The sequence below is a fragment of the Astyanax mexicanus genome, chromosome 12 (assembly GCF_023375975.1).
Source record: "Astyanax mexicanus isolate ESR-SI-001 chromosome 12, AstMex3_surface, whole genome shotgun sequence".
NCBI lineage: Eukaryota > Metazoa > Chordata > Actinopteri > Characiformes > Acestrorhamphidae > Astyanax > Astyanax mexicanus.
Window position 1 is genome coordinate 34717883 of NC_064419.1, and position 27286 is coordinate 34745168.

Below are 27286 nucleotides of genomic sequence, written 5' to 3' on the forward strand. Positions count from 1 at the left end.
TATTTTATGATCAACCTGTTCTTGTTGTTTGGTTTATTTCATATCAATAAATGCAGACTGAGTTAAATAAGTATATGAATGCAATGCTTAAACAATCTTACACAAGTGACTTTAAAGGACCTAAAAGAATCTCTTAACCTTGTGTTGATCGTTGTTGTCTCTTGACATACTTTTTACATATTTTTGTATTTTGTCATTAATTAAAAAAAGCTAAGTTCTTTCCTCAGAAGGTCTTTGGTATGGCTTACTAGGAACCGCATCGCAGGAACAACACGGACCTGTTAAAATGTAACACCACAACACTGCAGCAAGCGGCATGTGAGAGAAGAAGAGAGTACTGGATTGGTTATAGTTGTGATAGTGGTGTTTTAGTGGGAGATGGTGGTGCTGAGGTTAATCTGTGTGTGGTGGTGTGTTAGTGATGGAGAGCAGCGGTGAGTGGCAGTGTGTGCGGCGGGGTAAAAGAGCAGCACGGAGAGGAAAAGCTGATCAGTCCCGAAACCCAACAGCAGCAGCTCCTGAACCCGCAGACAGAGAGCGAGACACCCGCAGAATAACTGAAGCAGTGTAAGAACCCAGCTACTCTCACTGTCAGGGGCAGATTACAGGATAGGGATTCAGTCTAGCACTACACTAAATATCCTTTCAGTTTCCTCTAGGAAATCTCCATTAAAACTGCTGTGTAGTGCAGGACTGGCAAATATAGCTTTATTCCCTTTACCCCGAAATGAATAACATTTAAGCACAAAGTGAAGAGTAAAGATTGTCCAACAGAAACATACTGCTTTAGTCAAAAGTATGGTCACACATTCTTATTCAGTGTGCTTTATATTGTAAATATAAAAGCTATACAAAAAAACGTGGTATTATTTTGCAAACAAAAAGTGTTAAACAAACCAGAAGATGTGTTATACCCTATATGGTTAATATGATTTAGCTTTGAGGACAGATCTGCACACTCTTGGTATTTTAATCTCAGTTTCTTCATGAGGTAGAGTCACCTGGAATAGTTTTCTCAGCATCTTGAAGAAGTTCCTGGAGGTGCTGAACATTAGTTGCTGTTTTCCTTCATGCTGTGAAGCTGCAGCTCATCCCAAATTACCGTCTCGCTTGATCTCAGTTAATTGTTTTAAAATCTTTAATATTAATCTACAATGTATAAAAGGAATTAAATAAATAAAAACATTGAATTAGAAGGTGTGTCCAAACTTTTTACTGGTACTGTATATGGTTGCTGTCCAATGAAAAACAAGTATCTCCATTTTTGTTGATTTTTGAACAAATAATTTGAACAGACAAACTGTCCCTTACACTGTGCCAAAATTCCTTAAAGAACAGACCAATAGAAATACTTAAAAACTTTTTTGACCTTGACTTCCTTTGAAAGTTTAAAAAAGTTATTTCTCTCTCCTGTGAAGTTGCTGTTTTTGAGATACTTTTTTTTTTCATTGGACAGCAACAACATTAATGTTGTTGTAATTAATAGTATTTTTTATAATTTTATAATTATATGGTTGACACATGATTAATTAATAATTAATTGCATTAATAAGTTGGTGCATAGATGAGCATAGTAAATTGCTTGGTGAGCGCATATAAAATATTATTATAATCTGTGGTCCTTCATTCTCTCTACAGTAATGAGCTGAGATGTGAAGATTTCTGGCTGGAATGGCGAGGTGACTGAATTTCACAGGACATATTCAGAACAAATGTTAGATTTGTGGCTTGTATAGTTTGATCAAGCGCTCTTTTGTCTTGCAGATCTCCTTTCAGGCTGTCTCGTGGGGTCTGGCTGCAGTAGCAGTAAGGAGAACACAGTGGGTGAATGGCAGCTGGAGTGTGTGTGTTATGGCCTGGGCAACTTCTCCTCCTGCGTGTCGGCCAGGTATCAGCTCGCCATGCTGCTACTGCTGTTTGAGGCTTTGCAGGTAAACTTTTTATCTACTTTTAGTTGCCATGGGGACAGTATTCTATACAATAGACAAATAAGACAAGATTCTTCTTCATACACTTTTTACATGTTTTCTGGTATGCATAATGTCTTAGAAGACGGTTACGTACGTGTGGAAAAGTGCATTACTAGAAAAAATAATGCTATAAAAAATTATTTTGCGTTTTGTTGAGATTCCTGTGGGCCAGTGCAGCATGTATGACCCGGTGTTCACTGTGACAGAGTGCGAGATCCTCAAAGAGCTGGGCTTCACTGTGCTGACTGAAAACGAGGTAAGGTGTCGCTCATCTACACTCATTAAAAAAAAAAAAAAAAGAGCCCTTTTGAAACTTCCTCTGTTGATGATGTATTCTATGACATGTGATCAGCTCCACAAAACTGGTGCAAATATGGTCTGGTTCTCTGAAAAGCACCAAGGTTCTTTAAAGCCTGTACAGAACCAATTCTTTTGGAAATTTTTTTCGTTTAGAACGCTTTTTTATACATTGTACCTTAAGAAACCGAAGTGGTTTCTCTATCTCACTGCTAAAAAAAAAAACACTTTGTGGAGTTATTAGTTTTAAGAATGTAAACCTTGTGTCCCCCTGCTCTTTTATTTTCACTACATACATATGTTAACATTATTAATATAATGAATCTGTTTTTGTTTGTTTGTTTTTTGAATCATGGTCAGGAAGGGAAACGAGCAGTGTGCCATCCCACCTTCTTCTACTTAATGCACTGCGGAAAAGCTCTGTACAACAACCTGCTATGGAGCAACTGGAGTCCACAAGTCCTGCCAAACGTCATCGTTATTGGCAACAGTTTTCTTGGCATTCAGGAGAGGTGTGTTCCATTTATCCATCTAGTTTAATTGTTTTATCTCTAAATATGCAATAAGCAAACTGCTTTATTATCATAAAAATTGGGTTTGAACTATGGAGCTGTGAAACTATTTTTTCTGGAGTGATTCTGCTCCACCCAGGACCTTTAGTATGAGCTGTGTATTAATGCCCTGTTGCTGTGTTGCTGACTGCAGTCAGCAATGTCCCAATATCTGGGAGAAAGCTTTCCCTGGACAGTAGAGACAGTTACTCCAACAAAAGCAGCAAGATGACCAGATGTCACAAAATGCTGTCTATATAGTGTACAGGTGAAATCTGTTGTTGATGGTTCATTTTGGAGACTTAAGTCTCAGAAGCAGAGTTCTTTATAACAGCAAAGGGTTGTTCATAAATCATATTTACTCTACATATATAGATATATTGTATTAAGGAGGTATTTATTTGCTTTTATGTTTTGTATGTTTTATAGGATGCTTCAGCGGGAGTTTGAAAGAGATTACAACTTTCTCTCACACGTATCCTTCAAATATCTATCTTTGTTTATATTGATATGTATTGTTGCACATCTCAAACTGGATGAAGCCGTAGAAAAACTGCTCTAAATTCTGACTAATCATCCTGTATATTTTCTTTTGTATCTATGAGCCTGTTTACAACTGACTTAATCATGGGTTTTTGATGATCAAATCATGTTGGATTTCACTTGTCCGCACGAAGAGATTTAATTAAGGCTTTAATACTGTAATTATCCAGGATGCATAGTGAATGGCCAGAGATCAAAAGCAAGTTCACCTTTGCTGTTTTATGCTACAGACCTTAACACTATTGTGCATGCAGATTGTAAACGTGTGTGAGGAAACAAGCCTGCCCTGTTCACAACGCTTCATGGATGTGTTTAATGACAGTGCACTCATCCAGTTCCCAGCAGACAAACTTCAGAAACTTCCAGAATCCATCTGGACTGATCTTACAGAACCCCAGTACCAGCACTGTCATGATCTGGAGATCATCCAGAGAGGCAGTAGGCATTTACAGGATGATAAATGTGCTTAAACACTGTAAGGTGTGTGTGGAGGACCCACAATAAGGACACTTAAAATATGTAATGCTTGTGTTTTTTACTTTATGTAATTAAAAATTGTATTCTCTATTTTTTAAGCATTTTGTTCTTATCTTCTGTATGTTTGCTCCCAATGGGAGCTTAGTGTTGGCATGAAAAAGATGAGTTTTGTGTACCTCTGCCAGCAGGTTACAAGTAAATTAAATTACTCAAATTTGGTCTTGTATGTGTTCGAAGCTGCTTAGGACGTTGCTGTGTGGGTCGTGTAGAATGCCCAACTTCCAACAAGAAAATGCTTTAGCTAAAACAATAGCCAAACTTTGAACTTGATATAACACAATGGATCAACACCAGCAGATGACATGTCTGTCCAAACCATCACTGATCATCAGTAAATTTTGCACTTCATTTGGAAATCAAGGGATCAGTCTGGATGAAGAGTGGAGAGACACACAGTCCAAGTTGTTTGAGGTCTAGTGTGAAGTTTCCACAATCAGTGATGGTTTGGAGAGACATGTCATCTGCTGGTGTTGATCCACTGTGTTTTATTATCAAGTGTAAAGTCAGTGCAGAGTTTTCCCAGAAAATCTTACAGCTTTTCATGCTTCACTCTGCTGACAACTTTTATGTAGACGCGGATTTCATGTTCCAGCAGGACTTGGCACACTGCCCACACTGCCAAAAGGTCCAATTGGTCTTATATATTATTCTAATTTCCTGAGACACTGATTTTTGGGTTTTCATTGGCTGTAAGCCATAGTCATCAACAGTAAAAGAAATAAACACTTAAAATAGATCACTCTGTGTGTAATACATCTATATAATATACGAGTTTCATGTTTTAACGGAATTACTGAAATAAAGTAACTTTTAATGATATTCAATTTTTTGAGATGCACTAGTATACTGCCATTTTCTCCCAATAAATATTTTCCACACTTTTTCCTTGGACTTGTCCTTGTATCTGTGCAAAGATGCATCAAAATAAATGGAAAAGAAGAGACAATGTTGATGAGCATCTCTCCCATGTTTAGCACCACACTGTTGAGCATAGGTACAAAATAATGGAACGAATCAAACTTCAGAAAGCAGAAGTTGAACTCTGTGGACCCCCATATCTACGACTGGACTGAAGAATTTGTTGTAGCCAGCTTTGTTATTTGTCACTTAACCATGTCATAATTCAGTTTTAAAGAAAATCTCAATTTGTCACTTGTCCCTAGGTTGCAGTGATGCGACTGCGACTGCAAATTATATACTTCTATAGGAAATGACCTCGTCTGTCGTCTGCTAGTGTAAACGCAGGGCTTAAAATGATTTAAAGAATTTGCACAATTCACAAATTGCTCTGTATTTTGACCACATATTCAGTGCAAGAAAAAATACCAAAAGAGTATTTTTTTATTGTAAAGGAATGAATACAGTGTGACAAATAACAAACAAACGTGTACAGACAGATACATAAAATAAAAAGCTCACAGAGTTTTATTGGAGCTTTTTGTGCTTCTGTCATGTGCTTATTATCATGTTTTTAAAATCAACAGACAGAATTCATATACCCTGTTCAGTTAGATGGTCATGTGATAGATGCCCTGCTCTACTATATGGATTTTGTGGAAGTGTTTCATTATTGTGTTTCATAACTGTGTAATGGATGTATGTAATCTCTGTGGTTGCGGACATTTTTTCAGTTATTTACTGTTTCTGGAGTTTCTGTCGCAGCCTGTTTCTCCACAGGCGTTACTACCTCTTTAGCAATCATGCCCTCTCCTCCATTTACTAAAGCTGGCTGTAAGTTTTCGTTTTCTGCATTAATAAGCTCTTTTGGCTCTGTCTGGCTCTTCGTTGGGATACTCTCGCTGGTTTCCAGTTGAACAGCTGGATTTTCTGCTTCATCATTTTCATTTACAGCATCTCCATTTTGCAGGTGAGACTCAACCTGGCCGTTCGTTTTCGAGTGATCAGTTTCCTTTTCCAGAATGTCTGAATCTTCTGGCTGAGTCTCGTTGTTTGTGACACTCACTTCTTCAGTTTGCTTCACACAGTCTGCGGCTTCCTCAACAGCCTCAGCCTCATTTGAGGATTCTGATTTAGTCTTCTCAGCCTCCTCAGCAGCTCTTCTTTCTTTCAGCTTCTCTTTGAATTCCATAAGCCTCATACTGAAACAGTAATTGTGAAGATTATGAATTGACCAAACTTGTGCAATGTAAACAGCTAATAGTAAAGACCTTGAACCCAGCAGCCATACCTGTATGATGTCTTCAGGATGCCGTTTACCAGAGCCAGCTGCTCCAGTCTAGTCTCCAGTGAGGGAACCAAGCTCTGAATGAAGATTAGGGGAAAATTTGGTTAATGTTTTAAACCAATAACAAAGCCAACACATCGGTAATTGTCTGATGTTCTGCTTACCTCATGTGTGCTCGGGTCAGTGGGATCCACCCCACCCTGTCGTATGGATCGTTCCACACGCACTGCCTGCTGAGTGATGGATTTCAGGAAGTCGGAACTGCATTTGGTTTGGGGATGATTCTCACCACACTGGAAGGCAAAATAATAAAAACCACATTCAAATCTGTCACCATTCACATAATTACATTTCCAATACTTTTGTGTCTTTTTTCGATGGATCTAAATTAGACTGACATGCCAAATTTTAAGAGATAGGAAGTAGTATTGTGTTCTGTAACTTTTGGCACGTTTCATGGAAGCTTAATAATAGCTGGAGGGGGGGCTCCTACAGTAAATGTGGATTTCCTAAGGTTTTTAATGCAGTATAAATCAGTATTAAAATGAGCACTTTATTTGCTGAATGCATTGTTTAATACACTTGTGTACCAAACTGAAGGGCTAGTATGAAACACTACCGTAGGGTATAGCTGTGATCAAGAAAAAAACTTGTATCTCCACAGAGGTAGGAAAAAAGAAACAACTTTCAATTGGAGTCAACTTAAAAAAATATTTGAATTTATTTTGAAACAATCTTTTGGTTAATTCATTAATTAAATTTTTACACAAGGTAAAATAAAACCACCAGACTCATATTATGCCAAAAATGGAAATTAAAGATCCTAAATGGCCCAACTGAGATGCACTGATCATAGATCAGAATCAGGTATCAGTCATACTATTTACAAATATTTCTGTATTAAGTGTATAAAGTTAGTAACAATTTTTAAGTCTATCTTGATTGTTACATGCCTCATTGGCTGATCTCTGCTCTGACCAACCAATGAAGGTCCTCCTCTTTGACTGTATCTCCCAATCACTCTCTGTGCTGAGGCAGGAAAAGGCAGGTCTTACAGCATAAAAGATGCAGGAGAGGAACGGCATAGGAGGCAGCAGCACAGAGCAGAGAGAGACCATCTCATAGTGGCAGAATTTAAATGCTAAAGCTGATTGTTGTGAGTGGGCGTGATTTTGTGCATGTGCACGGCTGAGTGAGCGAGTTAGTGGCCCAGTTAGTTGGGAGGGTCTTTTTATTGAGAGTTGTGCTGTGAGTGTATGTGTGTGAATGGGATCCTGTGTAGACTCAGACTTTAGACTGTAGATTTTAGATCAGATCACTAGTTGTAATTCAAGATTGTTACAGCTCAATTTTTTCATTTACTTTCAAATTGATGTCTATGGTGGGTGCTCCTGCACACATTAATTCCTGTATAACTCACCTGGTTCTGAAAGATGTTGTGGGCCTCCTTCTCTTGAGTCATGCCTCCCCGGTAATCTCCTGCCACACACATTCTCTGAGCCAGTAGATGGTGACTGTTGAAAAGAGATGTTTTTTATCTCAATCTCACAATTGTCTAATAAGTGGACATTATGTTGAATGTATAACCAGTATCTGGAAAGGTTTGTCATACTTTAGGGCAGTTGTGAGGTCTGTAGCACCTCTGAATGAGATGTTCAGTTTCAGTGCGTTCTGTAGATACTGCAGTGACTGTTCCCCTTGCAGCACCAGGCCCAGAGACGTCTGTAAGAGAGATGTTGTGTTAATTAGGGTAGCATAGGGCATAGGTAACCTAAGTGTAAAGTTAGAGATACAGTATTTGTTGTGACCAGTTAAATAATTAATTGTGTGTTAAGGGTTAAGTTTGCATCCTTACATCCAGCACTGCTGTATAGGGGTGATCCTCGCCATGTACCAACAGCATGAGCAATTTAGCTCGGTACAAACAACGCAATGCCAAAGCAGTCTCTCCTCCAGCGAACATGTAGACTGCCAACAAAGCCTAAATAGAAAAAGAGAGCACATATGTATTGATTTCCTGTCCGTACTGTATACTTACAGCATATACGTTTATCTTCATGAAAATGTTGCAAAAATAGTTACAACCAGAAGGAAGAAGTGACAGACTGCAATGCTATTCGGAAGGAAGTAAAGGTTACCAAGAACAATAAATGATTAAAGAGTGGTCTGTAACCCATGTGCCACATGTCTTTGCCTGGACTTGTAAAGGTTCCTAAAGATGTCCTTTGATAATCCATCGCATGCAACTTTAATATTCACACAATTCCTGCAGAATTTGCAGTATGGATGGAGTATTAGGGGGAGTTTACACGTGTACTTGATTCGTCCCAATCAGTTGATGAGTCTGTTTACTTGGAGCGTTTTCTCCCATTGTTTGGTCTGGTTTCACACAGACACGGATCAAGACCGGATCACATGCTCACCACAAGTGAAGCACTCCAGAGTTCATTTTGGACCGGAGCCACACCGAGTGCGATTACTGTTTTCACACCTGCAATTGAAAACACCCTTAATGGTGCCTCCAGTAGCATCCCACACATGTTCAATCGGGGATAGGTCTGGAGATGCAACTGGCAATAGCATAATTTGTCTTCAAGACAAGCTTATGAGACAGAAACCGTATGTGGACAAGCATGGTCCTGTTGGAATAGCACACTGGAGCGTGCCTTCATAAACAGTAGGTTTACTGGTTGCAGAACCTCATTAACGTAACATTGGGATGCCAAAGTGCATGTTAGGACAAAGTGCATGTGAAAATCTGGCATCAGATGAAATTGGACCCCACACCTTGACACAAGGCCTTCTGGACATGTGACACACGACAACAAACGCTACACCAACACAAAAGTGAGACTCGTCACTGAAGATCATCTGCTGTTATTCTCTAGTCACTCTATGACCGTCCATCACAAATGCCTACCATGTTACATTCCTCTCTGGGTGCAAAAAAGTTTAATTTATGCAACTTACATATTGTTGAATGGTATTTGGGTGGTCGAATCCAAGGACCCTCTCACTAATGACCACGACCCTCAACTGCACACTGCGAGCCTTGAAACAGAAGGTGGAAGATTAGAAAATGCCCAATTTGAAAATTGCTTACATCCTAACAAATCAAGTCATTTTCTGTCACTACACTTACCTCAGCAGGGTGGCCCTGCAGATAGGCCACTCTAGCCAGCATACTGAGACAACTACAGGCCTCAGGGTGAAGATCGTCACACACACGGCCAAACAGGTACGCCGCCTCTTTCAGCTGGTCGTACGCCTGCTCCAGCAATCCTACAGGTGGAGAAGTCAGTCACTGAAACAGCTCTGCTAGGCTTTTACCAACCATAATGGACTGTAGTGGCACTGTGGTTAAAAAAATAAAACCTTTCTGAAGGCTGTTCTGGGCTGCCTGGAATGTTCGCGAGGCATCACTTGTTGCCATCGTGATGTGCTTGACCACAGGCAGGAGATTGAGCAAGTCGTCTGGAGTGATTGGGGCTTTGTTGCGGTTGTCAAGGGCATAGTCTCTGAGCCGGAGCTGTTGGATACAAAGACAAGAAACTGCCATTAAAAAAGACAGTCATCTGCAGTTGAACTCATTGCATAAATGCTGGTAACTATGGCCTCTTTTCCATTCTAGGGCTTAAGGTTTTTAGGCATGGACGCTAAACTTTTCTACATGAACATGGTTTAACAAGAAAGTGTATCTTTGACTGTGGAGGAAAACTGACCTTTTGCTGCCTTTACTAAGCATCTGCAAAGTGTATGGTGTGCTTATGTTTGAGTTTTTATGCTGTGAATAAGCATTCTTGTTATAACTTGCTAACTCCTGTCACACAAGACATGAATGTGACCCTGGACAACAGAAACTGTCAACTGGAAAAGACAGGAAAGCAACTGTCGCATAATTATTATGAGATTCCATGCACTTCCTGACCATAATTTTTACAACACATCAAAAGGAAAATGAAACGTCACTAGTTTAATAGGTTTACAATGATGGTACATAATGGTAGCGGCCTGTTGGCTTCATCTCCTAGCAACTATATGAATATTTTTTCCCCAAAAAGTAATTTGATGTGTACAACATACAGATGCATGAACTATGTACGTGTAAACCCAAGAATTTTAACTGTATTTTGTGCTGAAGTGGTACCGCTATGTAAAAGAAGATACCAGTTACTGGTTGAAATATAAATACATGGTTGAAATATAAATCTTACTATGCTCAGCATGGTGTATACTTAAAGATAAAATCCTGACCTACAATAAAAAGAGACGGTTAGCTTGCTGGACACACTGTACGTAGCTATGAATCGTATACGGTTTTGACGATATTTTGATGCAAGTGAGGAAAGGCATTATTATAAGCAAGTCTGTTCAATTGGAGGCCATCTTTGCATTGCTGCTAAGCAGCAGAGGTCAAATTGTACATGGAGTTTAATTTACAGTAATTAAAATCTATAAAATCTGAAATAAAAAAAAGAGTTAGCTGATGTCATGTTAAGCGTTATAAGATCTCCCATTCTAATGTTAAACAGTAACCATTTTCTCATTTCTAACACTGGAAAAACATGTATTTTGTTAAAAAATTCAGAAGGATTTTATCAGCGATTTGAAATATGTTTCTAAAACAGTCATTTGATTTTAAGTTTTGAGAATTTTAGTCTCTTCCCATCAAAACCTGGTCTTTTGTTACATGAAATAACTGTCAAACAGTGTTTAAAAGTTGGGATTATTTAATTGTGTTAATTTGTGGTACCTGTATGCCAGTCTTGAGGCACATCTCTCGTAATAAGGACAGTTTCTGAAGCCCATATTGCTCAACCAGATGGTCAACATTCGACCTGCAAACAAACATTTATATATAATTACTAACATATAAAAATATTTTTGCATTCTAATGTGTACTGGGCATTAAAAAGAATAAATGTATGCTAAATATATTTCATAAGGACTATTTTAAAAGTGTAGTCTTGCTCACCCAAGTCCTTGTTTAAGGCCATAGGTCTCTTGAGCGTCCTGGCAAATAAGACTCCAAAGTTCATTCCCTGTGAGCATTCCCCATGCTATACTGTCCGCAGCTCCTCCTCCTTTATGGCCCCGCCTCCTGGAGCGCTTCTTAGACTCCTCCCCATTTGAGGCAGAACTGTAGTGTGGTACCAATAAGCAGCAGAGAAAGTGACTTGCAGCTGCAGATAGGCTGGCCAAGTCCACACCCTTGAAAAGCAGAAAGCATTTATATTTTTAAAATTGGGTATTTTTTAAATATAATATCTGTTAAATAAGAAGTGCAGTGTATTACCTGTATGTAGCCACTGAAGATTCTTCGAGCACATCGGACAACAATCTCTCCATATGCCAGTCTCTAATGTAAAGAAACAAGAAACAAGTATGAAGACACCTGAGAGATAAATAAAACAAAACTAAAAAAATAAAAGCATGTCTTATAAGCAGCAGCAAACACATTTGTAACACATTAGATTGGATGGATTGCAGCAATTTTGAAAATAAATTCAATGTAAAGGTATAGAAAAACAGCTGAATAACAACAAATAATGCAATAAATATTGTGTATTTTTACCGTGATGTGCCTCAGCCGGTCCTTATGTTCTGATTGGCTGATGGTGGATACCAGGTGACCCAAATAGCGGAGGTTTATGCCTTTTTGATGGAGGGCATTTCGTAGTGTAGCTCCATCTATTGGTGTATCAGAGCCTTGCAGGCAGTCATTCACCTACAAAACAGATTAAACAGTCACCCCACTGTCACAACATGCAAGCTACAAAAGAACCACATAAAACTACCCTTGTGAAAAAGTTGTGTATTTAAATATAATAATAATGTACTTGAACTATATGCAGAATAATTAAAGTATACTTTCTCTACTTTTACTTGCTTTTCTACATTTTTACCTGCTTAATCTGTATTTAATCAGTACTTTAAAAAATTACACTTTAATTGGCTGTGCAAATTTTGTACTGGTGTACTGGTAAAAAAAAATACATGCTTAATACTATTTTATGAAACTGTGTTTTTATATAAAGTATACTTTACTAAATGTGTTTGAGGAGCCTATATTTACCAAAATATTTATTTTGTGTTAACAAATTAAAACTATAATGATGTTGAAATTATACTTAAAAAGTTTAGTTTAGTTAGTTTAGTGTAGGTCAAATAACTTGTAACAGCTGATTCTTGCAGCAATGAGACATGAATGTGATGTTAAATCTATATTTTATTCACACCTTTAATATGTTTTTATTGTTCAGCTGGACAGCTCACACAAATATACTTAATATGATCAAATAGTGGTGAAATAACATATGACTGGTATACTGAATTTAAATTTAGTGCAAATTTTATATATTTATCTATAATTTTAATTACAAACAAGTAGTAATTAAGTACAAATTAGTGGTTCCAAAATAACATAACTTAAGTACAGACCTATTTCAGCATAATTTATGTATACTTAAAGGTATCCATTGCACAGTATTAAAACATGTACACTGTTAAGGATAACACTCACAAATGCAGGTATCTGATCGTTGGTGATGAATGTGGCAGCCTCTTTCAGTAATCTTTCTTGTAAAGACACTGCAGGACTCTCTGAACTGGAAAACTGCACACCTACAGAGCGAATGGAGAGAAGTTCCCGTTTATGGAGAGCAAAATTAGTGGTTGTGGTTATGACACTATCCTTAGGGTACATACTGTTGTACTGTGGTGTACAGTTATGACGTTTGAGTGCTGTTATATCTATTAGAAAAGGGATTACCTGGAGAGAAGATGTTGGGGTTGAAACGCATCTCAAAGATGATATCACTGACGGAGCCAACATCTTTACAAGCCCCCCTCACTGCTTCTGTCCCTCGAGAATCACCTGTTTTTACACACAATGTTTAGTCATCACAATGTTTGTTCACCTAAACATTTTTGTGTAAGGTTGTCACACATTAGCCTGTGTCTGTCCTGTGTTTTTCCCTCTTTTGGTTTTCTGTGCTCCTGCCCTGTTTTCCTGTTTTGTGTTCCCAGCCATGTGCTTTTTTGAGCACATGGCATTGTTTTGTTGTTGTCCAGTCTCCACCCTAGCCCCACCCTAGTCATTAGTTTTATCACCTTGTGTCTCATTTGTAACTCCGCCCCCTCATTACCTCCACAGGTGTCCCTAGTGTGTGCCTATGTATAAATACCCCATGTGCTCCTTTATTCTCTGTCGTGCTTTTTGCTGTCCTGTTCAACTGTGTCTGGATGTTAATCTGTGTTTTGTTTGATTCTTTGTTAGTTTATTTCACTTCTTTGTTTTGTTTTGACTTGGTTTAGTCATTTGTTTTATTGTGTTTGTTTTATAGTTTTAGTGTTTATTTTCTTGTCCTAGTTTTTTGTTTGTCTTATTATGTCTAATAAAACCGACTTGCATTTGCATCCGGCCTCCTCCTCCATGTTACAAAGGTGAATTATCTTCTTTTTTCCATTACTGAAACCCACTTTATCTGTGCATATTTTTTGCGCCTTATAATCTGATGTGTCTTATGTATAAATGTAGGTTGTAAGGAGCAGTAAAGCCACTTTGCAGAAGTACAGTGTTATACAGGAGTTTTAGTGAAGATTCTCCAGTACAGAGGCTGGAGCAGTATTAGCATTAGCCACTAACAGCAGCGCTAGCTCCTTTGCCATTCACATGTGAGTATATTGGACTGTAGCTTGTGCATTTATCATGTTAAAACAAACTATGTGGGACGAATCTCTAACTGACTGACAGTGTCGTGGGTTGCCAGAACACTCAGGGTTCCTAAGTGTAGGGCTGTAAGGCAGCGCTAACTGCTACTGAACCTGAAAACCTGCTGAAACCCGCTGAATTAGAAAGATGGCAAAACCCTTGTTCCGTGTTCTTACTTAAAATAAACTTTATAATCTGGTGTATCTTATGTGTAAAAATAGACCAGAACATATACATTCATTGGTAGTGCAACTTATAATACGATGCGCCTTATAATCTGTAAAATACTGTAGTCATTTTGTATATTTATTATCACTGAGGTTTTAATTCAGTTCAAGAAATCCAACGTTGCACCAGAAGTTCTAACACAAGAAAACAATGATTCCCTCCATTTTTATTATAGAAGATAGTAATAACTCAGCCAAACCTAAAAAATAGCATCCTTTTTCATTTGTGTAGCTTGCGTAGTTAGTTTCCTTACCAGATTTGACACACTCCTCCACTCCTCCATTCTCCTCCATCAGTTCTCTCACACGCGTTGTGAACTCAGAGTGCCTGAAGCAAAGGAACAAGAGAACGCAAAGTGAAAAAAAAAACTTTAGAATCCATACAACTATTATTTTAGATGATACAAACACACATACACAGATCATTACTCACTTGTGTTGGATGAAAGCCTTGACTAGCTCTGGCCGGAGGCGACACAGACCATGGGGGAACCGTTTAGGACCATCCGCTCCAGCCTCTTCCTCCTCCACTATGTGGAAATTAGCATCAGCAGGCATTGTTCGGAACACATCCATTACGTAATAGCGACCATCCGCACCCAGCAGCCCCTGAGCGTCTGTGGAAGTGAAGAGGGGCACCTGGTAGCCATTGGGCCCCACGACAGCGTGTCTCTGCAGAGCAAGGGCCTTGGCTGACTGGGCCAGAAGCTCCAGCAGTTTCCTTCGAGCCGGGTTCTCCTGTGGCCCAGCATTAACACCATACAGGAGACCCCTGGGGGCTCCAGGCTGGTCAGGACCCTGCAGGCCAGGGGCCAGACCCTGAACTGAAACCCGAAGACCTCTGTAGTCAGCCAGGGCAGTGGGCAAAGTGTGGAGAGCCTGCAAGTCTCCCTCTAGATCACTGTACAACTGAATAGCTTGGAGTTCAAGTCTCTGTGCTGCTCTGCGACCACGCTCGCCACCCAGCCACTCCTGCCCCGGCCCACCCATACTCATGAATAAGCCTCCCCAGAGAAAGGCAGGGTCTTCACTGCAGTTGTTGATTGGGTCAACAAAGCCATCAATGACTTTTTCAGCACCCTGGGCTACAGCCCATACAAAGGCACTATTTACCTGTAAAGAAAAAACAAAAAGTTTAGATTTGGTAAAAGTAATCTGAATATTTAAATTAGGGACAGGAACGCTGGATAGGTGGTAATGACCTCTGTGCTATTTCCAGTACAAGCGTGACTTTATGGATCAAGGAATCTTAAATGCTCAATTCCAGGCACAATTCCAGAAATTGAATATCCTATCTATACTTTACCCACTATCAGGCCTCGCTCAATTTTTTATAATTCATAAAGCCTTGTGTATTTTGTTATATACTATGAGTGCCAAAAGCCTTTCAGCCTGTTTCAATTTCTAAAGTTACTTGATTAAAGTTTAATCAGCATTACTTATTTATCTTTTTTATTGTTGTATATTATAATCTTAATTCAGCAAAAATGCTCAATAATTTGGATCATCCAAAAATCAGTCAACATGCTCAAATGTGCCACGACACAACATTGTGTCTTACCTAAACAAGCAGGTTGAGATTTGTGTAAATATGAACTTCAGTGAATGATTGTACATGTGTTGGTATTCAAAGGATTCAATTGCATACCTGTAGTAAGGCTTTGTCTCTTTGGAGTCTCTCTTCTAATGTAGTTTGTGGTAGGTCTCTGGCTGCTTGAAGTTCTTCATTCCAGTCTGGGGCCTGTAGGCATACACCAAAACATCTCAGCAATGCACAAGCAAATACACACACACACACCTTGGACCATGGGGACTAAGCCTGCACAGATGACAGATATAAAGAATCACAGAACAGTGATAGTGTTCTAGAGTGAGATAAATATAGAGCATGGGTGGGTACCTGTGCATTAAGGCCCTGCTCCAGGCCCAGTCTGCAGCTGTAGTCAGGTTTGTGAGAATGAAGAGAAGAACCTCCCAGCCAGCCCAGTGTACGGTAAGGAGTGGACATGGACTCTTCTGTAGGCAGAGCGGGTCTGCAATAGAACAGAAAATGACACATTCTTTTAAGATGACCAACACAGAACTCGCCAGGTCATTAACCCCATCACTTTTAGTAGCAGCAACAATTGCTGGCTATAACAAAAGCATGCTGGAATTTAATACTACGTATTTCTTATTTACAGCTCATTAACCATGCAAACTCTGTCAAAAGTGCAGATCCAGATTCCTTACTAATTAATACACTTGTTTAATTAAATACTGCAGTTAATGTATGATTTGAATTAGATGAAAAAGGTCATTGCTGTGTATATAGTATTGTATATTTTAATATTGAGCACCTTCTGCTCAATATTATGTTTACCATGTTTAATCATTGCATATGTAATTTAGCAACTGAGTAATTAATAATATAATTACAATTAAATTGCCTTGCAAAACTCTGGTCATACGTCTAAGAATTAACCACAGTGTGTATAATTAAGAAATAATAACTAATAATTAAACAATAACTAAGTATTTTATTAACAGGGTCCTACTCTGAAAAGCAACCATTTTGCAACAGTATAGCAATAATTTGGGGTACCATAGAAACCACCTAGCAATCACATGGAATAACATAGAAACAACCTAGAAACCACTTAGCAACACCATAGGAACAGCAACCACTTAGCAACACAATAGCAACCACCTAGCAATATCATAGAAACGACCTGTAATAAATTAGAAACCACCTAGCAATCACATGGAATAAAATAGAAACAACCTGGAAACCACCTAGCAACACCATAGGAACAGCAACCACTTAGCAAAACTATATCAACCACTTAGCAACACCATAGCAACCACCTGGGACACCATATAGCAGTTGACATGAATTCCGCTTTTCTAGTTAATCATATTAATTTATTGAACTGCTTTACAATAAACTACTATAAGCTGCGGCAGTTATTAGTTAAGATGGTTAAATGTGTGGCTATCTGGGTGTGCATGTTATGTGTGGGACGGGTTACCTGTGACGCAGTGTACTGAAGTTGTGTTTAAATTGTGGGCTCAGCTGAGACAGTAGATCAGTCAGGCAGTGACATACAGGAGTGGATGAGGAGGGACGAGGGTCAAACACATCCAGGGTGGACCTGAAATAAACAACAATTAAATAACCAGTGATATATACAGGTGCTGGTCAACGAATTAGAATAATTTGAAATAGTGCAATCATGAAATTCTTTTAATGCATTTTTTGTGCAGAAAGCAAATCAGGTGTTCACCGCACCTGTCCTACTCGTTAGACTAATCACAGAACTCGTTACCTGGAAAAAATTTGCTCAGCTGAGCTTTCCAAAAGGCCCATTTAGGCCATTTAACTGTGACACTGTTGTTTTATTGAATTAGAATAATGGAGAAACCGTTTCATTGAATTAGAATATTTTTTATTATAATTACAATCATCACTTTCTCAGTATTTTGTGGCTGCCCCCTTGGCTTGTATGACTGCCTGAAGTCTCCGCGGCATCGATTTGACCAGCTTGTCGCAAGTTTCCGCACTCACAGCTTCCCAGGCAGTGGCGATGTTCTGCTTCAGTTGGTCCAGCGTAGTAGGCTTTCTGTCGCGAATTTTCCGCTTGACGATGGCCCAAAGGTTTTCAATGACATTGAAGTCAGGCGAGTTGGCCGGCCATGCCAAAACTTCAAGCTGTTTTTCAGTGAACCAATCTTTGGTCGACTTTGCCACATGAGCCGGTGCAAGATCCTGTTGAAATATGAAGTCTTCTTCGCCGAACTGTTCCTCAACAGTCGGAATCAGGAACGTTTCCAGAACATCTTGATATACGGCAGCATTGACAGTCTTCTTGAGGAAGCAGAGTTTCCCTACACCTCGAGCGGACATGCATCCCCAGACCATAACGCTCTGGGGAAACTTGACGGATCTTTTCACGCACTCGTGGTTGTAGGTTTCGCCACCACGACGCCAGACACGAGGACCTTGGTCACCGAAGGAGATGCAGAAGCGTGATTCGTCACTGAAGACCGCTTTCTGCAAGTCTTCAGCAGTCCAGTCGCCGTGTTCTTTGGCCCACTTCAGCCGTTTCTCCATTTGTTTCTTGTTCAGCATCGGTTTTGCTGCTGGAACGCGAGATTTGAAGCCGAGTTCGCGCAGACAACGGTAAGTGGTTGATCTGGAGACGTCAGCGCCGGTCTGCTTGTTCCACAAGTCGGTGAGCTCGGAAGTGGACTTGAACCGTTGCTGACTGCGATCTTTCTCAGCTGCTTGTTGTCGCGAGCAGAAGTTTTTCGGACGCCGGCACAGTTGGTGCGCTTGCTGCAGTTTTTCTTGAGAGCTTTGCAGACGGAAGACTGGCTGATGCCGAGCTGCTCAGCAATTTTAGTTTGGGTCAAGCCTTGTTGGCGAAGGGCTTGAATTTGAGCCACTATTCCGGTTGAGAGGTCGCGCTGCTTACCCATGATTGATTTTACAACTTAGAAATTCTACTCAACCCTGACTTTATACTGCACAGTGAACACTCTTCACAGAAAACAAAAATTCGAGCATTTATTCTAATTCAATGAAACGGTTTCTCCATTATTCTAATTCAATAAAACAACAGTGTCACAGTTAAATGGCCTAAATGGGCCTTTTGGAAAGCTCAGCTGAGCAAATTTTTTTCCAGGTAACGAGTTCTGTGATTAGTCTAACGAGTAGGACAGGTGCGGTGAACACCTGATTTGCTTTCTGCACAAAAAATGCATTCAAAGAATTTCATGATTGCACTATTTCAAATTATTCTAATTCGTTGACCAGCACCTGTATATAATCATTTCAGCATCATCTGTTTAAATATCTTGCTGTTAAACTATACTTGGCCCTCTTGGTTCTGCAACTAAGAGACTGATTCTCACCTGTTGAGATAGAATCCTCGTGGAGAGGATGTGATGTCATAGTGCTTCCCCTCCATAGTGTGGACACTGATGTACAAGAAGTCACCTTGCAGTTTTCTTGAACCAGGGGGAGGGTTCCAACAGCTGAGTGACAGGTCCAATAGGCAGTTGGGAGCCTGGAATAAAGGACATTGATTTAATGATTGTAACTAGATTAAGGATCATGGATCCTATTGTCGTGTAGTGCTGGTGATAATGAATGGGAACAGTAAGTGTATTACAGTAAGTGCTTCACATACTTCAGTGTACGTGCTGGTGGGCAGCAGGGTGGCCAGAGGGGGGCGCTCTGAAGCACCAGGCAGGATGTAGTCAGGAGGTGGAGGTGCTTCGGTCTGTTGTTGCTCAGTCTTACTGTTAGATTTTTTGCCTTTGGCAGAATGACCAGCAGAAGGGAGCTCTAAAAAAGTAGAAAAAAGAAGTGCATAATTATAACACATTATCAGTATAAGAAAAATATTTTTACAATATCTTCATTAATTTTAAAATTAAGACTTTTGATCATGACAGCTGCCCTCTATATTGGGGTAGCAAGCTCATATGAAGTAAAAGGGAATACCCACACCTGTATACATTAAGAGGTGTTAACTCGTGAGTTAAATGCATACTTAGAATATATCATAAAAGGCATTACCACCCACAGTGGACAGAACAGTGGGTTGTAATAATTGTGACTGGTGGCATCTGGCTATAATTGTCCATCCATTTAGACAAGTGACTTTGGCAGGAATTACATCCATATTCAATGTAAGAGGCTCCACATGCATAAGCCCTTATAAAACGTGTCAAAAGTCATGGAATGTGAAACTAGTTCCTGGCCCATTACTTGTGGCATGTTAGTGTGATATATAATGTATATACATCGTTTAAAGGTATTAAGCTGACTTTAGTGAGGCAGCAGTAGGAAATACTGTAATAGATTTCGAATAAATTCCACAAAGTGTGGAACACAAACACTGACGAAGTGCATAAATATTGGTCACCAGATTAGTAAATGTGTGTACTGTAGCTTTCTCACTGAATCATTAAATTTACCCTTGCTTAAAAAGTTTTAATTTTGAATTGGATCTTCCTTCCCAGATGAAAAGGAAATTCTGATTGAGTAATAAGTTAAGAACAAGGATTCTACATTAATTTATTAGGGCCAAAGTAGAACTTCTTGAACTGGCTCCTGTCTGTAGGCCATATGTCTGGCACCCTGGCTCCAGGAGGGGCTTGATAATCAGCTGATAACAGTGTTGGGAGTCACTGCATTGCAGTTCAGTGACTATTATGAAACTCTCTCTTACCAGGTGTGTGTGTGAGTGTACTGAGGACGCTGGGTGATCTGCCCTCTCTCAGAGCATCTTGGGGGCCGGCAGCTCTCAGCAGCTCCTGAACGTGGGCCAAATGAGCTCGAGCTGACCGTGGAGAGTACGGCTCTGTAAAAAACACAAAACAAACCACAGATGGAAAAGGTCAGAACACAGCACTTAGAATGTTTTCACTCTTGGACCTTTTCAGGGTTTTACCTCATACCTCAGACCACAGAATCAACCCCCAATGACAAACTAAACAAACGATATAATAGAAATAAAATGCAGGAGGAGTGGGTAACACGTCTGAACTTCTTAAGGCCACATTTAACAATCCAGAGAGTGTTTACTCAGTGAGAACTCTAAAAAGATGAGAATAATCAAGAATTTCTTCCATGTAATTTTGTCATTTTTGTTTCTTTTTCTGTTTTCCTTCTTTTTGACTGATGCTTTATTTATTTAATATGCAATTTATTCTCTGGATATAACGTTTGATAATGCTATTCAAAAGATCAGAGGCTTTGATTGTTAAGGAGACGTTTCGTGAACAGGGATTAAGCCTAGTCATAGACTTTATTCTTCATTCAATGAAGAAATCCATTCGAAATGCTCTATGGCTTAATCCCTGCCTGGAAAACTGCCTCTATGTGTATTTTACCTATAATGCCTTTATAAACAGAAGAAAAAACAAACAAACATATTAATCTGATGGCTGTTTGGAGGGTTTATCAAAACTGGCAAAATTGGCATTAAAATGGCAAGTGTGTGATTAGAGCCAATAAGTGGTTTAAAGCCAGTGTGTGATAGTTGCCAGCCCTGGGCACACACAAGCAACGTGCAAACTTTCACTACCTCTCAGTTATTAAAGTCTCAAATAGTCCGATTTATAGGTTCAGATTTTGAATAACAGTATTAGAATACAAATCGAACAGAAAATCACATCACAACTGATTAAAGGTTCTTTGAGGACTATGAAAGCCCAACACAGAAGCTGAGAAAAATCTCAGAACATTTGAATGGCTGTGTAAATAAAGCCTTAATAACCTCTCATTCATTAGATGAGTAAACTGTTCCATCCTAGTGCATTTAGATTCCCACATTAATCAAACTGAGTGACTGTGTGTGGCAGGCTTAGACCTGTTTGATTACTGCTGGCTTTGTACTTTCTAATGACACGGTGAAGTGGCAGAACCAGTATAGCCAAAAGCAGCACATCACTCTTTTAGCAGCTCTGCTGTGCAGTTATAACTCATAAAACTGAACACTGGGGCTGGACAATAGGGACAACATTCAAAAATCACAATATATATTTTAATTTAAATCATTATGATATAGCTCCAATGTCTACAAACATCTGAAATGTACAGTGTAATCAATTTTCATTTAATGCACTCTGATATGAATGTCACTCAATTAAAGATGTTGTAAATAATGTATAATATACTGAAATATCAGAAATGTGTTATTTATTATCTAAAATGTTATGTAAGAATATTGATTCATTGTAACTTTGGACCTAGCCAACCCACATGACCTTTTAGTCCAGGTTCTAATAATGATGATGCTACTCATGCAGATCACTATCACCTGGGAAGATGTAATGATGAGCCAATGTGTACTGCCTTTAATAACAGCTACGCCATTTCACAGCACATGATTCACAGCATAACAGCACCTTATAAATGGCAATGTTCCATTAATTACCTTCTACTAGTCGGAGGGTGACACCTGCTTTAAAGCCCTTGATGCTCTGGAGCTCCGTGAAGGGGTCCAGGGTTACACCTGAAAGAGACAGAGCGAGGGATGTGCGGGGGGCCACCTCCTCTCTTCCTAGAATGGTCATTACTGCATCCTGGACCAGCCAGAAGCCATTAACCTGTATGGGTTATATATACATATACATTTAGGATAATAGAAAAAAATCTATCAAAAATAAAAGATAGTTTAGAAGAAAGAATTTCACTAAAAACTCTCTATACAGGCCCAACATGATCAGAATTACATAACCCCACCTACTCTTTACCACTAATGAGATTATTAGATCAGACTAAATTAAAAATTATGTCTAATTCCAAAGGCTACGTTAACATTAAGAGACTCAATAAATACATGTTTTTGATCAGATCGGGTTTGACTCATGGTTCACATGTGAAAGTGCCCTTAAAACAGATAAAATATTGGATTAGATGTCCACAAAGCCCTGATACAATCAGATGTTTTTTACAATAAAAAAAATATTTGAGTCACTTTAGTCTGGTTAGGCCATGTTCACATTACATGTCTCGTTAATCAATTCTGATTATTTTGCTCGGATTGGATCTGGCTTTCTTGATGTTTAAGATTCATCTACATAACATGTATGTGGCCTGTAATAGGTAACTTTTTGTGCTGTAAAATTATCTTTTACTGAAACGGCACACATCTCACACAGCGCTTAAATATCAAGCAAATTACAAACTCAAACTCATTCAACTGACTGTCACAGCTGTTTCTCTTCTTCGTTATTGTTTTGCTGCGCTGCTGGTGCAGACTGATGAAGACATTTCAGGTCAAGAGGTTTTTATAGGCAAAAAAAGATGCATGAAATCCAATATTACTGTACACATTCATGCACACATGCCCACAAATCACATATACGCATATATATGAATTCTAGGACCACATGAGACATTTACTGATTTATATTATGTCATATTAAAGAAAAAAATCTGATTTGAGTACCTTCAGCTTGGTTTGGTCAAGCCTCTTTAATCAAATAATAAAGGTTTATAAAGGTAAGCGATCTGTGCCTGGTTAATGTGAACAAATCTGTTCCTAAAATAGTATAAGCAATAAGATAATAAGAATAAAATGTGATAAAATTTGATCCTTCACATTTATGTCACATGCCCAAGAATCAGATATGTATTCTAGGACCACATGCAAAATAACTGAAATCCATCTTTCAGATTTAATGTCCTTTATATATTAAGGGTAAAACATTTTTTTTTGAGATTCACTTCAGCCTGGTAATGTGAACATGGCATGAAATGGGCAGATGCCAAAGGTTTCACCAAACATATTTTTAATTTTTATTACCTGCAAATCAAAAGCATCCACCCCCGCTCCTTGGACCTTCACAGAAATCATCCCATCATCTTCCTTCGCAGCTCCTCCAGGGCTTTTTCCACTGCTTGGCTGAGAGGTATCTGCAGAATGAGAATACACTGTAAGAGAATGTGGAAGAGGAATGTGCCTCTGGCTATCTCATACACACTGCAGAAATAGCTTTAAGAAATCAACAAATATGGAGCAAAGGCAAGATCCTGATGGCAGATGGCTTCCATAGATCTGAATGACAGGAGATGAGGAATCCTCACTACCTCCAGGAAGAAAAGCATTAGAAGGTATACGACGGGCTTAAGTTCTAGTGTAGGTGTTTGCTCAGCATATATTAAAGCCTTCAGGAAAAGCAAGACCCAGCTTGATTCTGTGCAAGCTTGCCCAGGCACCAATTTGGCTATAAGAGAGACAAAAACATGGTGGGCTGGAAAGGACTGCTGGGGATTTTGGGAGGAAAAAAGACTTTGTGCTTATCCTGTTCCAGTAGGCACAGCAAGGGTTTAGGTTTGGATTGCTGTGTCACACACACTTGTGGGCAGAACAGTTCAAAGACACAGGACTTCCCCCAATAAAAGCTTTGATGTCTGACTGACCATGCAAAGAATATTTAATGCAGGAAAAAAAGATCTATGGGTGTGTGTTGACACCCCTTATAATGAATGCATTCATCTACTTCTATTAGGTTGCACCCACTGCTGACACAGATGTGCAAATGCACACACAGTGCTTGTCTTGTCCCTGTAGAAAAGTACTGCAAATAGAATTGGAGAATCTGAAACAGATTAACATGAACACCCTGGCACCATGCCTACAGCCAAATGTTGGCTAGACAGGTATAAAGCCCACCAGCATTGAGCTGTGGAGCAGTGTACCTGTGTTTTATTAATATTTTTGGGATGAAGTCGGGAAGTCGGGAATGAGGTGAGGTGGTAAACATGCAACATACAACCTCACTAAAGGTATTGTTGCTAAATGCAATCAAATCCTCACAAATGCTTCAAAATCTGTTAGAAAGCCAAAGAAAAACAATGTAACCACAGTATTAGTATTACAAAATTTATAGATTTCTATTTTTTTGCCATCACCATTGACAACTCCAACATCATCCACCTGGCAAAAAGAAAAGATGTTTGGGTTCCATTAATTATTCCTAGTAGAGAGAATGGCAGCAGAAAAATGCAGAGTAAATCTTTGAAAGTAGGAGTGTCAGAGCATAGCGTAGCTCATGACAGTGACAGGCAGCTACCCCAAGAGCAGCGCGTCCTTTTTAGATGTAGGAATGCCCAGCAGTGGATTATGCTGGCCATCTGCCATGAGAAAACCAGTTCAGAATGAAGCAGATGTGTGGTAGAGTGTGGTGTGAGTAAGAGCGGAAAAAAGACAAGAAAGAGAAGCAAAAGCACAAAGGCTAGATCTGTACTGGGTTGTACAAAAAGTTTGGCTCCAAAAAGCATTAAAATAGGGCAAACCATTTAAGCCTAAATTAAACCACCAATACTAAAATTCTTAACTTTAATTTTTACTAGTAAAACTCAAGTTCAAGATCTTTGTAATGCAGCTTTTACTAAGAGAAACTATTATTTCAGATATCAGCTATGGAATTTTTACTAGAAACAGTAGGAGACCTACAGATCTATAAAGAGTAGTCATATTACCTGAACCACATAACGTTGTTGCAATTTTGTTGATTATTAGTTTATTACATAATTTGCACTCTATATTATATTGCACTCTAAAACATTGATGAATGGACCAATCAAAATTCTCCCAAATTACCTGAAATAAACATTTTTTACACTCTTTTTTACACTCTCTCACTTTTATAGTCTTTTATTGAATGTTCTCTGTCTTCTGTAAAGTTGCTATTTTGGAGATGTTTTTCATTGAACAGCGAAGATATCCTTAATGTAACTTAATTGACTAGTAATATGTTACTATATATGCACTGTTATCCTGACATATCCCAAAATTAATCCTGACTAGTACAAATGTTAATTCAGGATATCTCTAATGCAGTTTTTTATGGTAGGAATGTGCATTAGTATTAGTACTAGTCAGAATGAATTTATGAATATTCTGGCATTGAATTTTTACTAGTCAGAATTACAGAGAAGATATCTGGAATGTTCTCCTGGTAATAGGACTAGTAAAGCAGAATGGCTTTATACATCTGTAGACTTGACATCGTTACTAGTAAATGTTTCATAGCTGATATCTGAAATGAGAGTTTATAGAGGTGAAACTGAATTATAGAGATTGTGACTGCGTTTTCACCAATATAACTTATTGTTAAATTTATGGCTATTATTTTGTCATTTTAAATGCTACTAAATTTCTACTATTTTGGTTTTACAGTTAAATACACTGCCTAGCCAAAACAATCACCACCTGGATTTAACTAAGCAAATGATCTGGGGTTGCTGCAGTTGACCAGGTTATTCCATTAATGGAGCATGAGATCATCATTTTCACACATGGATTGTTCACCACAGAGTCCAGACCTTAACCCCATTGAAAATGTTTTGGGATGTGCTGAAGAAGGTTTTGTTCAGCGTCCAGACTCTACCATCATCAATTCTGCAAGATCTTGGTATAAAATTGATGCAACATAGGATTAAAATAAATCTTGTAACATTGCCGAAGCTTATCGAAACAATGTCACAACGAATGCGTTCCGCAATCAAAGCTAAAGGTAGTTCAACAAAATATTAGTGTGATCATTTTTTGGTGACATTTTCTTTGGGCCAGGAAGTGTATGTTGTGAGCTTGTAAGCTTAACATAGACTAGCAAACATATACGATGAATTTCAGTGCTCTGATGTTTTAAAGATTATACACAACGTTAAGTGGAAAACTTTAAGTGGAAAAAAGAGACCACTTAAAAATAATGAGCTTCTTTGATTTTACCAAATTGAAAATCTCTGGAATATAATCAAGAGGAAGATGAATGACCACAAGCCATCAAACCAAGCTGAACTGCTTGAATATTTGCAGCAGGAGTGGCATTAAATTATTCAAAAGCAGTGGGTAAGACTGGTGGAGGAGAACATGCCAAGATGCATGAAAACTGTGATTGAAAACCAGGGTCATTTAATTAAATATTGATTTCTGAACTCTTAATATTTTGTAAATATGAACTTGTTTTCTGTGTATTTTTTTCCTGAGCTGTATTTTACCACAGTTATATTTTAATAAACTTTGTTCATATTTCTCAGTGAGTAAGTAGTGTGTGTGTGATGGATGTTCAGAAAAGAAGAGGAGGAGGAGGAGCTTTAGGATCCAATCAGCCGAGCAGCAGCAGAGTGAAAGTACTTTCAGTCCAGCACACACAGCCATAACCGCCTCCACATGTTCTGTATCAGCTTCATTCACTGTGATAAAGACTTAAAACCATAAAATGGAGTGTGGAAGAGACAGTTCAGGCTTTGTATATGTATTAGCTAGCTAGCGTTTCAGATAGGTTAGGTTATTTGACTGAACTGTAGTGGCCTTGTCCCCCACACACTTTTCCTTCACCTTTCACACACACACTCACACACAGCAGGGACGCCCTTGTGCGGACAAAAAGAGGAAAACAGCACCAGAGAGTTGCGAAAACAAGCACATATTAAAGAAACGGTGACTCCGTGTTTGTGTTTTTACTCTCACCGGTTTGCCTCTGAGCTCCGTTCCTCTTTCTGGCGGAGTCTCTCATGTTTCCTATCCGCTGTGAGTCGCTTCTCTCCGGGTCTCGGGTCTAGCGGAGCTCCGGGGAGGCTGGTGGAGTTTCTTCAGCGTGTTCCTGCGGGCCGAGGGCTGTCAGGAGTGAGCTAAAACTTCTTACTCACTTTTCTAGCTGTTCCTCCGTCCAGACACTCCCTCTTTTACTCAGTAGCCTCTGGACAGTACCCCCCTCCCTTCTCCGCTCCCTCCCTCACTCCTACACTCCTACAG

The 27286-nt window shown here is 39.1% G+C and overlaps 2 protein-coding genes across 2 annotated transcripts; one reads left to right on the top strand and one right to left on the bottom strand.

Annotated features, from left to right (window-relative positions):
* The first annotated feature begins 276 nt into the window (after positions 1-276).
* Positions 277-3928, top strand: srrd (SRR1 domain containing). The gene is made up of 7 exons (XM_007247187.4): positions 277-567; positions 1639-1679; positions 1765-1931; positions 2128-2226; positions 2628-2779; positions 3248-3293; positions 3616-3928. The coding sequence occupies exons 1-7, from the start codon at positions 422-424 to the stop codon at positions 3829-3831; spliced, it is 867 nt and encodes a 288-aa protein (XP_007247249.2). The 5' UTR covers positions 277-421; the 3' UTR covers positions 3832-3928.
* A 1293-nt stretch (positions 3929-5221) lies between these two features.
* si:ch211-166a6.5 (clustered mitochondria protein homolog) lies at positions 5222-27245 on the bottom strand. Its single transcript, XM_049485524.1, has 26 exons — positions 27002-27245; positions 23330-23439; positions 21956-22127; positions 20246-20377; positions 19199-19356; positions 18921-19075; positions 17036-17158; positions 15925-16057; positions 15673-15765; positions 14458-15137; positions 14279-14352; positions 12856-12960; positions 12607-12707; positions 11659-11811; positions 11380-11442; positions 11059-11294; positions 10837-10921; positions 9459-9612; positions 9226-9365; positions 9054-9134; positions 7939-8064; positions 7696-7805; positions 7504-7597; positions 6248-6376; positions 6087-6160; positions 5222-5997 (listed from the first exon to the last, which is right to left on the bottom strand). Exons 1-26 carry the CDS (start codon positions 27045-27047, stop codon positions 5526-5528), a joined length of 3999 nt encoding a protein of 1332 aa, XP_049341481.1. The 5' UTR covers positions 27048-27245; the 3' UTR covers positions 5222-5525.
* Between the last annotated feature and the right edge of the window lie 41 nt (positions 27246-27286).